We start from the raw sequence: 16,560 nt of genomic DNA, 5'->3' as shown, positions 1-16,560 counted from the left end.
ATCCGATAAGTAATAAAGTATTTATACCGTGAGTTCTGTGCTAAGTGCGTTAGCATTTTCTCGCTCAGGGCTCATTTAGACGCTTCTTGTGAGACTTATGTTTTGTTTCGGTAAAAATGGTTCGTATCGTCAGTTAGCTGAGTTTCTTCCCGTTAAGTGGGTATGACACATTCATAGGTTTTGAAATGTTAAGAAGCCCAGAGACACAGTTTCGTGAAAAGATAAACCGGCAGCCCCCGAAGTTTGAAAAAAAACAAAAGAAACTCATTAACTACCCCTTTTTTTTATTCATCTATGGAGCTACTGAATATTATGGCTGCAGTCTTATTTTTTGTAAGTGTAATTTATAAACTATACAGCAGTTGAAGTTTACCTTATCCTTGAAGTCGGTGTGGTTCTGGAGAATAGCCCGTTGGTAAGTCCCTGTCCGAACGTAGTCCTGCATCATGTTCTGTTGCTGAGAGAGGTAGCCATAAAACTGCAGAGACAAAAACATTAATGCATTTTTTATCTAAATAAATCAATATTGTGCAAGCAGCCTCAGGGAGGACAAACAAAACATATCCTCACAATAAGTCGAAAAAAGTCATAATGTATTGCAGTCAAAAGCCTAGGTTAACCCGGGTGTGGGACACAACATGTCAGTGTTTATTGAATAAAGAATGCTAAGAGTGAGGCTTCATGGGACTGACATTAAATACACATTTCTTCCTTCACAGATCTTACTTCTATCCCTCAGAAGGGAACACAGGACATGTTATTTACAGAGCAGATCCTGTTTCAGTTTTATTATTAGATATTTGCAAAGATATGTGTAGAATATTTCAATATCGTGAGAAGTAAATTAATCCAAGTTTAGTGTAATCTTTTATTTGATTGAGATAAAAGGGAGTGGCGGGGTTAGACCTGGGCATTATGAATAGCCCTACATGTCTAAAAACTGCTGTTATATGGAAAGGGATTTCAAAATATTGCCACCGTACAGCCACCAGACAAATTGGTGATCTTTGTGATATTGGTCTATATTAATCAAATGTAAGCAGAGGTGGGAAAAGTACTCACATCTTGTATTCGAGTAAAAGTAGAACAAGAGAGTAGAAATACTCTGTTTCAAATTAAAGTCCTGCATTAAAAATGGTACCCAAGTAAAAAACTAAAGTATTAGCATCATTGTGAATTTACTCCAGGTGTAACTAAAGTCTTATTTACATGATTATATTTCACATCATTAATGCAAATCTGTAAAGTAACTAAAGGTATTAAATAAATGTAGTGGAGTGAAAGTACACCATTTACCTCTGAATTGAAGTGGAGTAGAAGTACAAAGTAGCATAACATGGAAATACTCAAGTAAAGTCCAAGTATCTCAACATTTTACTCAATTACAGTACTTGAGTAAACGTACTTAGTTACTTCCCACCTCTGAATTTTATTGACTTGTAAAGTCATTCAAACAGGTTCCAAACCCAACCTTTTAAAAATGAATGAATGCAATGAGCGTTGTGAAACTATAGATAGTCCCCTAAGAACAGAGTGAGTCCAGTGTCATGTCTGCAGTGTGATGTGTTCAGTATCATGTCTGCAGTGTGATGTGTTCAGTGTCATGTCTGCAGTGTGATGTGTTCAGTGTCATGTCTGCAGTGTGATGTTCAGTGTCATGTCTTGCAGTGTCATGTGTTCAGTGTCATGTCTGCAGTGTGATGTGTTCAGTGTCATGTCCTGCAGTGTGATGTGTTCAGTGTCATGTCTGCAGTGTGATGTGTTCAGTGTCATGTCTGCAGTGTGATGTGTCAGTGTTCAGTGTGATGTTGTTCAGTGTCATGTCTGCAGTGTGATGTGTTCAGTGTCATGTCTGCAGTGTGATTGTGTTCAGTGTCATGTCTGCAGTGTGATGTGTTCAGTGTCATGTCTGCAGTGTGATGTGTTCAGTGTCATGTCTGCAGTGTGATGTGTTCAGTGTCATGTCTGCAGTGTGATGTGTTCAGTGTCATGTCTGCAGTGTGATGTGTTCAGTGTCATGTCCTGCAGTGTGATGTGTTCAGTGTCATGTCTGCAGTGTGATGTGTTCAGTGTCATGTCTGCAGTGTGATGTGTTCAGTGTCATGTCTGCAGTGTGATGTGTTCAGTGTCATGTCTGCAGTGTGATGTGTTCAGTGTCATGTCTGGCAGTGTGATGTGTTCAGTGTCATGTCTGCAGTGTGATGTGTTCAGTGTCATGTCTGCAGTGTGATGTGATGTGTTCAGTGTCATGTCTGCAGTGTGATGTGTTCAGTGTCATGTCTGCAGTGTGATGTGTTCAGTGTCATGTCTGCAGTGTGATGTGTTCAGTGTCATGTCTGCAGTGTGATGTGTTCAGTGTCATGTCTGCAGTGTGATGTGTTCAGTGTCATGTCTGCAGTGTGATGTGTTCAGTGTCATGTCTGCAGTGTGATGTGTTCAGTGTCATGTCTGCAGTGTGATGTGTTCAGTGTCATGTCTGCAGTGTGATGGTGTTCAGTGTCATGTCTGCAGTGTGATGTGTTCAGTGTCATGTCTGCAGTGTGATGTGTTCAGTGTCATGTCTGCAGTGTGATGTGTTCAGTGTCATGTCTGCAGTGTGATGTGTTCAGTGTCATGTCTGCAGTGTGATGTGTTCAGTGTCATGTCTGCAGTGTGATGTGTTCAGTGTCATGTCTGCAGTGTGATGTGTTCAGTGTCATGTCTGCAGTGTGATGTGTTCAGTGTCATGTCTGCAGTGTGATGTGTTCAGTGTCATGTCTGCAGTGTGATGTGTTCAGTGTCATGTCTGCAGTGTGATGTGTTCAGTGTCATGTCTGCAGTGTGCAGTGTTCAGTGTCATGTCTGCAGTGTGATGTGTTCAGTGTCATGTCTGCAGTGTGATGTGTTCAGTGTCATGTCTGCAGTGTGATGTGTTCAGTGTCATGTCTGCAGTGTGATGTGTTCAGTGTCATGTCTGCAGTGTGATGTGTTCAGTGTCATGTCTGCAGTGTGATGTGTTCAGTGTCATGTCTGCAGTGTGATGTGTTCAGTGTCATGTCTGCAGTGTGATGTGTTCAGTGGTCATGTCTGCAGTGTGATGTGTTCAGTGTCATGTCTGCAGTGTGATGTGTTCAGTGTCATGTCTGCAGTGTGATGTGTTCAGTGTCATGTCTGCAGTGTGATGTGTTCAGTGTCATGTCTGCAGTGTGATGTGTTCAGTGTCATGTCTGCAGTGTGATGTGTTCACTGTTTGAGAGCCGCTCACCTGGAAGTACTGTACAGCAGAGGAGTCCTCTGTTCTGTCGCTGAAGACGGAGCGCTCATTGACGTGTCCGCGACTGTTCTTCAGCAGGTTATAAAAGGACTGGAAGTCTAAACACACAAACAATTACAATTCACACTACATTACACAACAACACACCATCAGAAAAGTTATGGTGAATGTTTGGAATTATGAATTTAACTACGCCAAACAGTTTGTACGCTCGTGTGTCAAAGGCCGTTAAACACATCATGTGTTATGTTTTTACATATTTATATTGTGTGTAAATAGTGTCTTTATTTTTAATTTGTTACAACAGTCTTTAAAATGGTTTTATAAAATTGTACTATTTCGGCTCCTCTATTTTTAAAATAAACTTCTTTCTGTGTCTTTGTATGCATCGTTTACACAAAAGCAAATTCCTAATATGTGTAACCCTACTTGGTAATAAAACTGATTCTGGTGTGTTCATCGGGTTGCTCCCACCCAGGACACGTACATATTAACATTACTGCACATCTAAAGCTCATTTATTCAACCAGCCCCTTCATGGGAAGTATGACTTTAGTTAATAGGGCTGCACACGCAATGTGTATTTTATCAAAATAGCCATATGGACTAGTGCAATGTCTCATTTCGCAGTAAGGCCTAATATATGGCATTGTAACAATCAATGAAATATTGTTCTGCATTGAAGTCCAGGCCTATAAGCAATTTTTACACTTTTCATTGGTACAGGAAAAAAAAGAATCACACTTTGATCATATTAATACATCTCCTATGATAATATAAAAAAAAGTAGAACAAAAAGTTTAATTCCCTCCAATATTCCAAATGATATCGCAATTGCAATATCAATCAAAATAATCATAACTTTAAAAAAAAATGTGGTTGTGTCATGATAATCGACTTTTACAGAATCCCTTGAAATCCTGAATCTGCTGTGAGCTGCTCACGAGGAACTCCATAGCGGCGAGCCTTTTGTTGAGAATACAGTGTGGCTAATTGCAAAATGTACTTCTGATCAGTGTTTCCGCCAGACCAGGGCTGAGAGGGCGTCCACCCCGAGAGGGGGCGTTCTACAGATGGCCAGTCCGCCCCTGAAAACATTTCTATGTACACGTTATTATTAATAATAGTAATACAAATAACAGTGTTTCCCATACATCGACATACAAAACCCACAGATCCTCAACTCCGGTGTGTCTCACCAAAAGTTAGCATTCCAACGTAACATAAAGTACCGCGACCGCTGTTTGCACCATGTCAACAGAGATATCGTTGGAAAGCTCCGTCTCTCCTGCACAATCTCATCTGATCCAAATATGGTCATTTCCTTTGTATCAGCAACCAATCGTGAAAGTACAAAGGGGTCTTAAACCAAAAAATGAAATCTCAATTTCTGACAACGTGATTCGTTCAGATGCGTCACGTGGTGTGCTAAAACACTTCTTGGTTTAGCTTTTACTGGAAATTTAAATCTCAAAATGGCAAAAGAACAGCGAAAAAAACATTCACAGAGAAGAGGACAACAATTGTCACTTGCACGAAGCAAGGTTAGACAAAAAACAAATGATCCCGAACATGAAATACCTTCACGGAGTCCGTTGAGACGCAAGATGTCATCCAAAGAACAGCAGGGTTTAGGTAGCGCCACACTGCAATCTTTAAAGGTTGTTTTCTCAAAATGAGTTTTTTCTCCTATTCTGAGTGAGAAATGTCCACTTCAGTAGCACGTACATACACCAAACCTTCCAGTTATATTCCTATCAATATTCTGAATGTTTTTCAGAAGGGTTTGTTCATATATCATTCATAGCCTGAATTATATAACATTTTATACCTAAAAACATGGCGAAAATTGATATTTTAGGGCTGTTGACAGTATTTTCTGATTTATGGATTGATAAAATAGAATCCAATTATGTGGGAAACACTGGATAATAATAATTAAAAAATATATTTTTTTATTATTTTTATTATTACAATTATTTATTTATATCAATCATCTCGCGACCCCCACTTTGGGAACCCCTGCTCTAAGAAGCGCCGGCTGTTTCGGCTCCCAAACGGCTCTTCATGTTACCACAGTTTACCACGGAGTCTCAGTTTCGCCGCTGCGAGGCTCCGGTGCTCGCAGTTCACGCGGGTGCTCCACTAAAACCCCCCCCGCTCATCGTGTCCAAATCTCGCACGTTCCGTGTTGTCCTGTGGTAGGCACCGCCGATGTCTGGGAAACGATTTTCAATACTCCGAAAATAATCCCACCAGACTCCTTTGGCCCTCCAACAGAGGGATGTCCTTGTCCTTTTTGTTATTTCAAGCGATAAAAACTCTCGATCTTCTTATTAATATTTTAATCAAATGACGGCAAGGCGCCCCCCTGGCGGAAACGCTGCTTCTGATATACCGGAGGCAGAATAGTGCTGAAAATGGCAGGAGCTAGATGGTGGAGACATTTAAATGAAAGTATAAGGTGGAATATTTAATGAGAAGATTACAATTCTTTAGGGTATTGCAATGAAGATCGCTGCTTTAATAATTAATTATTCCAATGTTGGGTAACAAGTTCTTCTAAACCGGAGCCCATGGAGTGGTGCAGGGATATGTACTAATCCAGGAAATTAGTCAGCATTTTAGCACTTCCTGTTCCTCGTCTGGAAGTCAACTTTTTTTTTTAAGTGTTTTTGGTTAGAAGCCTGAAATAATACAATAACACAAGCTGAGAACATTTTAAATGTTTTGTTCTGTAACATAATTTGTGCTTATGCATAGTTCCGTAATGTTGCTAGCCTTATTCCTGAACCTTTGTACCATTGTTTTCTCATTATTTTGGTTGTTATATTTGGTTATTTCATTCAGTATTAAGAGCAAATATAAGAATAAGACCATTCATAGAGAGGTGCAGGAACGAGTCCTAAACCTAGAAATGTGTTGGCATCTAAGCACTTCTGAGCTCCAACGTTGTAAAGTAAAGGTTTGTTTGACTAAATTATTGGTTAGCAGCCCAAGATAAGATCTGTGGTTGGTTAAATACAAGGTTACGAGATGTTCATGTTTTGTTCTGCAACATTAAAAAAAATCAGTAAACACCCCACAGGTGAACGTCTGAAGTTTCTATGGGCCATAAAAACAGCTACTGTTAACAGGTGACTAAATGAGACTACTAAACGTCATCAAACTGACTGCTAGCCGCCGTTAGCTTAGCGATATTGACATGCAGTTGTGTGACCGCAATATAGTTTGTTTATCGCCTACACTTACTTTTGGTGATTGCACTTGTTCTTCAACTATTATAAAAGTGCTGTTTATATGTGGAGATTATCCTGCTGAACAAAACGTGTTAGTATCATAAACATGTGTTTGCCACAGAGATTATTTTCTGGAACATTCAAAAATCCAGAGGATAAATTCCATTGCTTCTTGTCGAGGGAGCCCTTGTGATGCTAACTTCCAAGTCGGCCTATCAAAAGACATCATCACTGCACCACTCTATAGAGGCTCGTACATCTCCCAGCCTTGTTGTGTTGGCCGTGTGTGTGTGTGTGTGTGTGTGTGTGTGTGTGTGTGTGTGTGTGTGTGTGTGTGTACCTGCAGGTGAGGAGAACTGCAGCAGGACGCTGTTGCAGCCCAGTGTGATGATGAAAGACTGCTTCCCAACACGGCTGCACTCAGTCTCCCTGGAAACCGAACACTTGAACACACTCTCCTCTCCTGAAACAAAAAAGTTAGGACAACATGAGACATGTGTGCAACACGGCTTCAACACGTGTATCCCTCCACCTCAAAGCCTGTGTATTATCACAGGTGATAAATGTCTTACTCACCAACGCATCTTACAAGAATCTGAAGTGTATTTATTCATTTTATTATCATTTACTACCTAGATAGCACTACTCTGTGCTCTCATTTTGAGACTTACAATCAGTGTGACTACCTACCTATGAAGGTAGAAATTGCAATAAAACAATGGTTTGCTGAAAGCTGCACTTTTAAAATCCGGGGTCTGGAGGTGACATTTGGTCATAATAACGAGCACTGAGGACGAGCTGGAAGTGGATCTCTTACTGACACCTTACTCATGTGAAATGTGCATTTTCAGATGAACAAAATGTGCCTTGATGTTTTCTGCATTTTGCAGGACAGCCACAGACTGTTTCTTCTTGCTGCAGGCACATGTTCGGCCTGACATTTCAATTTCAGATCGCACACAAGCTGCTCCTGTGTGGGAGAGCCTCTTCATCCCCTGCCTGCTCACACTGTGGACGATTATCCACAAATGCTCAAAAATATGTTTACCTTTTTTTTTAGATCTTGAAAAGTAACAGAGATACATTTTTACCTAATAGACTTTGATAGTCTTTTTTATAGTATGTCCTGTGAAATAAAAATCTATTCCAGACGTACTGATGATATCAGTGTTCATTGTTACATGAATTACATGAAGATCCAACTCAATGTCTACGCAAGACTTTATAGACACAAGTAAATACAATATATCAATATCGATTTCGATGTTTGACATAGTAATATCATAACTGTATTTTCTTCCTATTTTTAAAAGCTGCATTGCAGGGATTTGATTTAATTTGCAATACCTTTCTTACTGCTCTCTTTTTTTGCTGTAGTCACTGAACTAATCCACATAAATAATGGTTTTTATTTATTTTGTATTAACGTATTGTGTAAATATATTGTTAAAGAACCAATGGTCAACCCTATAATATTGTCACCACATGAATATTGACATTTAGTTTTGGTATACTATTTCTTCATTCCGCCCAGCCCCGATATGTTTTATTGCCAAAAATCGGAGAATTATCAACCAACTGTGTGTGAGTCCGTCTCCTGTCCCTCAGAGTGAAGCCCACTGGTTCCTACTGCAGATTTAAAAACACAAATATAGTTTCATGTAGGGCTGCTCAATTAATCGTATTTTAAATCGCTATTACGATTTTGGCTTGCAACGATTATGAAAACATAATCGAAATAAATAAATTTTTTTTTTTTTTTTTTTGGTTTTTCAGTTGAATTATACTTAAAGTTCAGGATAATCAACTGTTAAAAACATACTGTTCACATTTTTTTTTTCAATAAATGGATAATCGTTTTTAATAATCGTGATATCAATTATTTACCCAAATAATTGAGATTATGATTTTTGCCATAATCGAGCAGCCCTAGTTTCATGAGTTACTTGCAGCTGGTCACTGTAGTTTTTATCAAACTAACAGAAGTGCGTGTGTCGGGACTATTTTCAGCGGCGGACTCATCCACATGAAGTGCTCTTGTGAGTATTTGTGGCTGCAAGAGGGTGTGTGTTGTATAAATAAACCAGAGTGTGTGTTTATGGTAATGGAGGAACCGAGCCAAAGCTATCCTTCCACTTTAGGAGAGAGAAGTGTGAGGGAAGCATTATCACCACCACTGTGTGTACGCTGTGGCGCGTCTTCATCATACATTCATAACTGGTATTACTATGGAATTCTTATGGGATATTATTTTTAGTGAAACTCCCCAACTAAGCATTTAGTTAAAGATCCGCCTGTTTAAAGTTTGAAACATTTCATCATACACACTTGGTTTTTTAAGATAAATAACTTACTATTAATTTAAAGGGTGACCTGCTTTATAAAGAAGACACGGTAATAGATGTACCTGTGCATCTGCATTTTTGTTGAACATTTGGATTTAATAAATGGCAATTTTATACGAGTAAATATGTTTTATTATCATACAAACATGGAGGGACAATTAGTAAGTCACCATTGACTGTTAAATGTTCAGTTTTTAAGTTGATGATTTTAGGAATATGGAGTCATTCAAATGTAGTGTGATGAAGACCTGAAAGGTAGTTCATAATTGTTTATAACAAAGATTTTTGGTTTCCCTGGCATACAAGGGGAATTTATAACACATGGGCTGAAACATGTGCAATGGTCCATCTCTAACTGTGCCTGTGATAACCATACATTTACATGACAATAGATGATATGATTGTAGAAGACTTTTACAAAGGCACTGATATGAAAGCATACAATGATAAAACAGATATTATTGCCTCTGTGCAAGAATGATTGATGACGTTATTATCAGTCATCATAACTATATGATACTTTTAGTTCATTCTTTCAACAGAGGATCGTCAGTGGTGTAAAGTAACTAAGTACATTTAGTCAATGTACGAAAGTTCAATTATGAGATACTTGTACTTTACTTGAGTATTTTCAATTTTCAAAGAACTTTGTACTTCTACCTCACCACAAATTCAGAGGTAAATGGTGTACTGTTACTCCACTACATTTATTTAATACCTTTAGTTACTTTTCAGATGAAATCAGACTTTAGCTATCAGACAAGCTACCCTGCAGTATACAAAGTCATTCAAACTAGCTGCACCTTTACCAGCTTTGAGAACACTTTCGTGTTTTCTCTCAGTGATTGTGATGTTATGTTAAATGTTTGTTGTGTGTTTTTCATGTATTGTGTCTTGATATGTGTCTATGTTGATGTTACACATGGAGCTGCTGTGATGCAAGTCCAATTGCAGACTTGATCTGACCAATAAAGTATTATCGTATCGTAATGATCAATAATTATAAAACATATCATATATATTGTTCTGAAATGGACATAATGAGTACTTTAAATATATTTAATGCTAATCATTTTGAATTTTACTTGAGTACCATTTTGAATGCAGGACATTTACTTGTAACAGAGTATTCTTACACTCTGGTACTTTTATAAGTACAACATCTGAGTACTTTTCCCACCTCTGAGGATGAGATATGAAGCTGGAAAGTTACTACATCTAGCTACTGCTCTGCCCCGTCAAACACTTGTGTAGTGGGAGAAGCCTCCAGGTGGTGCAGCAGGCCTGACACAGACTCAGGCCCCGGCTCCACGAGGACAAATACGGCAAAACGCATCGGAGTAACGCAAATGCAACCGCAAAAAGCTTCCGTCCCCACGCAATATACACCGGATTGTGTCAAGCTCCACGAGACAGCTCCGTTTACATCCAAACGCTGGAAAAGCTGCAGTACATATGCCGAACCTGTACGTGGCGCTGTAACTTCCTCCACAAAAGCAGCAACTTCCTCCACAAAAGCAGCGAAGAAGAATGGTTGTCATGGCTGCACTTCTGTTTATTCTCCGCGGTGGGGGCCGACAGAACCGGGCAGAGTTTTTCGCCGGTCAGCGTGTGTTAAAGTTTAAATCTTCCGGACAAAATTATAAAAGTGCCGGTCAAAGGTCTTCATTGTTATTTATTGAGCTTTAAAACAAATGAATAACGACGATATAATGATATATAATCATCAAATACACAGAGCCTGTCTCTTTTTCCTCTCTTCTGACAGCGTCAGTGTCTGTCTCATGCAGCAGCTGATCCTGTAATGAGTGACCCGACAGTAAAAATAAACATATTTATAACTAGTTTAGTTTGAGAGGTAATTAAAATAGCTAAGGGTGATGATCTGACTTGAAGTGTGTGTTTTGCTCCCGCTGCATCACAGCGGCAGGAGCTGCGTGTCTCCGTCCTGTCAGATTAGACTTCACTCGCGTTTATGTCCATATCGAGATAAAGATAAATAATCTGAATTCAAGGAGGAGCTCCTGTAGATGTTGCACAAAGAACTGTAGCATGGTCAGTAGCGACTGGAGCACGATAGCAACCCTGCGGGGGGAGAGGCGGGGCTATGAAAACGAATGACCGTATAGGCGACTCCACGGCCCCGTTGGACCCCCCAGAGCGCTCCGTTCCCAGATCTATCCACCTTTGGACCCGTTGTCGTTTGCGGGGTCTGTTTCTACGTTTCCCTTACGGCGTCGTCGAGCTTAGAGGGCTATACGCATGAGAAATATGCGGATTCAACCCGTTTTCGTCCTCGTGGAGCCGGGGCCTCAGTTAGCAGCCTGAGATAATCTGAAACCTCCGGAAGGATTAAGAGCAGCCCTGCAGATTAAGAGAGATGCATCCTCTGGGAGAGAAGCCAGCAGCCACGCAGCACGGCTCTCCTTCCACAAGCCGACCACTAACACCGGTGAACAAGAGACAAGACACTGAATGTTTCCCGAGGACATGTTGACTGCAGGGGTTAGGGATCAAACTCCTGACCCTCTGATTGGTACACACAGTTACCCCTGAGACATAGTCGCCCACATAAGGTGGCAAAATGTAGGAACACTTTCCTTTGTCACGGTTGACTACTTGATTATAAAGTGAGAGAAGTACAGGTATACAGAGATGAACCTGTACATCTGCATTTTTGTTTAACATTTACATTTAATTATTGGCAATTTTATATAAGTAAATAAGGTTTTGGCGCTGCACCCTCTTACTTTCGTCCTGGTACTTTTTAAATTGGAACTACATTTTCAGTTACAAGTGGGTTTTTTAAAAAGAATTTGTACTCAAATGTAGTGTGATGAAGACAAGAACAGTGTTTGTTTACGGTTCAAATCATACAAGTATCCTGCTGTAAATGTGTTCTTTTGAATGTATTAACTGTATCTACATTGATTGATAAGGCTCCCAGTCGGTTTCACTACAGGATCTCCTCACTCACTGGAAAAGGCAGGGAACTTTCTCCATCCCATGGAGCTGACAGGAAATCTATATTTGCTTCTTTAAACTCCTCCAGTCAGTCAGTCTGGTTAATTATACACAAGACTGCTAGTGATGTAAGAAGATATGTTGATACACTTGAGTAACGCGATATTATTATACTATTTGATGTTACCCCGTCTATCTTTAGATTTAAGCACGGCCACTTCCGCATGACGAAAACATCAACACAGCGTCAGCGTGTGTTTTCATCCCACCAAATATGAACTTGAATGAAGCTATATAAGCTACAATCGCTTCCTAGAGGATCTTTATCAAATTCAATTGATGAAAATAGCCCTTTTTTTTAATATGAAAGAAGATCATAATTATGCAGAGCCGAGTAAATGTTTATTATTTTTGTAATATTAATTCACGTTGGATTAAAAAAGAATGAACTAGAAAGCAATATGTAGCCTACTAGCTCATTTAGTTTGTCACATTTTGTACATGAGGACAGTATTTGAGTACATGTACCTTGTTACTTTCCAACACTGTCAGAGGATAACAAATATTCAAAATATTTCTCTTGCTGCAGGTGGCTGTAATGTTTTTCATTTGCGCCGACTGATAAACAGCCCATAACGTATTTTCTCAAGCTAGAGTAGACATGATATTACTTCTGCATGGTTAACATTAGGGATGGCACGTTTCCTTAATACATACATGATCAGTCACGCTGAGCCATGTTAATGCGGAAGTGAGCATGGTTAGATCTAAACTGGGTTGGAACAAAGTGCAGGGATAGTAATGATAAGATCCCACTGATCGCTCATCAAAGCCAATAAAGTTCTGTGGCCAACCGTCCACGGCTCCTCGAGAAAGCAGAGACTCACGGAGAGAAATACAGCACTAAAGTAAGGCCATAAGTTGCAGCAATACTTATGGAAGGAGTACATTAACAACACTGATGCTCTGTCAGCTCAAATAGGAGGATCAATGCTTTATTGTCAATGGCAGAAGCAAACCATTATAACTTCACCCCTTACGTTCTAACCTTTCACAATAAATGCCTGATTCCTACAGTAGGCTTACTTATTAGAGGGAAGTTAAATGAGTTCTGAGCATTTAAAGCAACTCAACAAAAGAGTTCACAGCACTGCCTTGCATTGAAAAACCTGATTATTCTAAATGGCAAACATACTTCTGTTTTGGATTTTCCTGCAACAGAAAAACACATGTTTACTTATTCTCATACACTTTTTCAGGTGCATCTCTGCACACAGCACAACAGCTTAATAGGGGACGTTACCTATGCTAATAATACACTTTTTATAATCCAGTGGATTGTTCGTTCGGGACACCATCTGGGAGGTTGAGCATCTGGAATTGACTTCTCTTATTTTGTCTCTTAAAAGAAATTATAACGGAAATGTCAGGCAATGTAACAGCTGAAGCAACTAAATGAGAAACTTAATGGCCATATGTACATTTACTTATATTTAGTTCACTGGGAAATGTGTTCATTTTTACATTGAATATTGTGATTTTATTTTCAGTAACATACTATTAGACATATTTAGAAGAGAAGCTTTTCGTATTCCTGCACATACACTCATTCAAATTGGGAATGCATAATTAATTGAAATTGTATCGAAATCGCAAGGTAGAGCGGGTTTGTTACAGGCTAAATGTGTTTTCAAATGTCATTTTTAAATGAAGTTATGTTGAGATGCAGAGATGTTTGGGCCTACAAATCGTATTCTACAGACTTGACTTAAAACATTGTATGTTCTCCTAAAAACATAAAACAATAATTATTGAATATATTTGTCTAACTATAATGACAATTATTCTTCAAAAATAGTAATCGCAATTAGTAATTTTTTCCAATTTTTGCAGCCATAGCCCAAATGCAGTTCAACTACTCATTGATCTGGTCAAAGTTTGATCAAATATTTTAGAACATGTTCCTATGGATGGCAGATATGTTATTTAGTGGCTGATTAACAGTGTGTTTACCATACCCATAATTATCTCATCAGTCTTTTTCCCTTTACAATTCTATTACTTGATTTTTTTCTCAGGGATAAATTAAACTTTATAAAATATGTTTATGTGTGCTGCCAGAGATGTGTGGGGGCGGTTTTCTCTGTACCGCATATGAGCGGAGGAGGCCTGTGCCGGCAGCTGCTGCTTCTTTTCAGCGGGACATCCCATTGACTAAGAAAAGCCTCCCTCCCTCCCTCCCACCACACAGGAGCGAGGGACCCGGCTATTGTCCCAATGAGAACAAAGATGAATGTATAAGTAATGAGGGCCCGGCCTCGCTATGCTACCCAAAATACCACTATATCCAAAAAGTTAAATCTTCATAAGTGTATGTGTTTACGGCTCCTGGCTGAACGCCGCGCTGTGCAGGACTCAGGAGGGATGCCCTATGGTCCACACAAGCTAAAACAGCAAAGAACACGTCTCTAAGAGGAACCCAGAAACATGTTCAATTATTATTATGAATGTGACAAAATAAACGTTAGTCAGACATAACAAGACGTTAGACGACCGTTGGTGCATCACCGGGTTGGTGGCATTGTTTAGCTAACGTTAGCATGGAGCTAAACACAACTTAACGCCACTGGAGTGACTAACTCCGCTCACGTCCCAGGTTAGGTGCTAGCTGTGTTGGTGTGGGAGCGGGCGGCTGTGTGGGAGTAGAGAGCTGGGGCAGCGTTAACACCCCATCAAACGAAGACAATTTTGGAGTTTATGGGGCTCCCTCGTGATGAACATGGGGAGGCGACGTGGTTCTCCAAGACGGGTTAGCTTCTTGGCGGCTAACACTACGTATGGCCAGATTAGCTTTATAAGCATTAGCACTGCATAGCATTAGCACTGGCAGTTAAGACAGGCCGAACATCCGAGAAGCCACTACGGGAAAGGTCAACTCACCATTGGAGAGATTGATGAGAGCAGCATCCTGTGTGCTCTTCACTTCCAGCCGCAGGGGCTGCTGCTCTGAATGTCGCTGTATGTCTCCATTCGCGTCTCCGATGGAGAGGAGCCGCACGCCGGGGAACACCGAGACCGCCATCTTCGATCTGGAAGTGGAGACAGGTCGGTGGCGCTCACATCCAACCCAAGCCCCCAGGAAGTGCGCCGTACTCTGAGGAAAATATTCGTTGTGGCCAAACGGCGGTACTACACTTCCGTATCAGTCGCTGGGCCCGGAAAGACTTTTCCCATTGACTAACATTGGGAAAGAGATGTCTGTAAATCGTTGGATAATTTTTTTTAAACTAAATAAACTACCCAGTATGAACATTTGTATAGCCCTTATTAAAAACATTCGGTCCTCAAGTTGTAAAATGTGCTAATAACGTTATTCTGAGTTATTTTCCTCTGCATTATGAACGCGGATCTAACCCACGGGACCGCGCCGCCCGGCACGTTCATGTGACGTGTTCAGTACTACATGAGTTTTACCTTTACCCATGGATGCACAATAAGAACGGATTATATGATTATATGAATACTTTCGTGACGTTTCGCTCTCTCAAAAGTTGGGCCATTTTGTCTTCATGCGCCAATGAGCAACTCCCATAGGAATGAACGAGGCCCCGCCTCCCACGCTGTATCCAGTTCTTAAACATCCATGATCCAACCGCGCACTGCTCTCTGCTGGAGGCGGCGGGCCGGGCTTCGCTCCAACAGCGCCGCCTGGTGGTCAGACGCGGCATGTCATCCTCTCACTTTCATTTGACACAACACTTTTACCTACCAGATATACCGTAAGAAAAACCAGTGTACCATTTATAGGCTGGTGAAAAATCACCCTCCGATATGGGAAAATGAAAAATATCAATATATATATTCATGCTCACTGCTTGTAGCACTTCGGGATTTGAAATCAAATATGAAGTGCTTTATAAATGGAACCCATTATTATTATTATTATTATTATTATTATTATTATTATTATTATTATTATTATCAAGAGGGAACCAAAAACATGCAACATTGTTGTGGTAATAATTTAATGAACCAATAGCATATACAAACATGTAGCATCTTAATCAACAATGTGCTACAGATGCAAGTAAAGTGGTGTGTAATCATGACAGTGTATAAAGGTCATCAGTGGCAGGCAGGATATTATGACAGAAATCTAAACTTTAAACACCACATTGAAGTTCTAACTAAGAAATTGAAATTCACTCTTTGCTCAACTTAAACGTTGTTTTGTGCAAAACGAGAAGCATTCGGACCCAAGTAGACGGAAGGAATGAGGTATTTGCGGTCTACAATGACAGAGAAGAGACTGTCAAGTTTGGCTGTACTCAGCATTGAATCAAAACGCACTAAGCTTTGGATCTTAATAAGTTTGTGAGGCGTTTTGCTGAACAACATGGTAATCGCCACATTCAGCTGTAATAGACATGCCAACTTGATGCTCTGCTCACGGATGACTCGATGAGCATAACAAACTGTTAAGATGATGACCTTTTATGTGTGTATATATTTCTTTTCTTTGTGGGGGTCTGCCCCTAAAAAACTGATTTAAGTCCTGAGAAAGTCAAATAAGACGGTGTGTAAAACTACACTGCCCAGCCAAAAAAAAGTAACCACTTTGATTTAACTAGGCCAGTAGGTAAGGACTTTCCACTGGATAATAACTGCAGCGATGTATATGTTTTAGCTGAATACACGTTTTTTAACCCTAACTGATGCAGTTAGTCACTTCTTTAATGTTTGTTCTTTCTGATGTAAA

General features: G+C 39.9%; 1 protein-coding gene across 4 annotated transcripts in view; it reads right to left on the bottom strand.

Annotated features, from left to right (window-relative positions):
• carm1 (coactivator-associated arginine methyltransferase 1) overlaps positions 1-14,995 on the bottom strand; it is a 29,273-nt gene extending 14,278 nt beyond the window's left edge. For all 4 annotated transcript variants that reach the window (XM_034113681.1, XM_034113682.1, XM_034113683.1 and 1 more), the window contains exons 1-4: positions 14,742-14,995; positions 6,833-6,955; positions 3,245-3,351; positions 374-478 (exon numbers count right to left, since the gene is read on the bottom strand). In XM_034113681.1, the coding sequence (XP_033969572.1) occupies positions 374-478; positions 3,245-3,351; positions 6,833-6,955; positions 14,742-14,883 (477 nt within the window). In that variant the 5' untranslated portion in view covers positions 14,884-14,995. The remainder of the gene's footprint in view (positions 1-373; positions 479-3,244; positions 3,352-6,832; positions 6,956-14,741) is intronic.
• Between the last annotated feature and the right edge of the window lie 1,565 nt (positions 14,996-16,560).

Source organism: Trematomus bernacchii, unplaced genomic scaffold (genome assembly GCF_902827165.1).
Source record: "Trematomus bernacchii unplaced genomic scaffold, fTreBer1.1, whole genome shotgun sequence".
Taxonomy (NCBI): domain Eukaryota; kingdom Metazoa; phylum Chordata; class Actinopteri; order Perciformes; family Nototheniidae; genus Trematomus; species Trematomus bernacchii.
The sequence above is the reverse complement of the archived record's forward strand: the minus strand, read 5'-3'. Positions and strand labels throughout refer to the sequence as shown.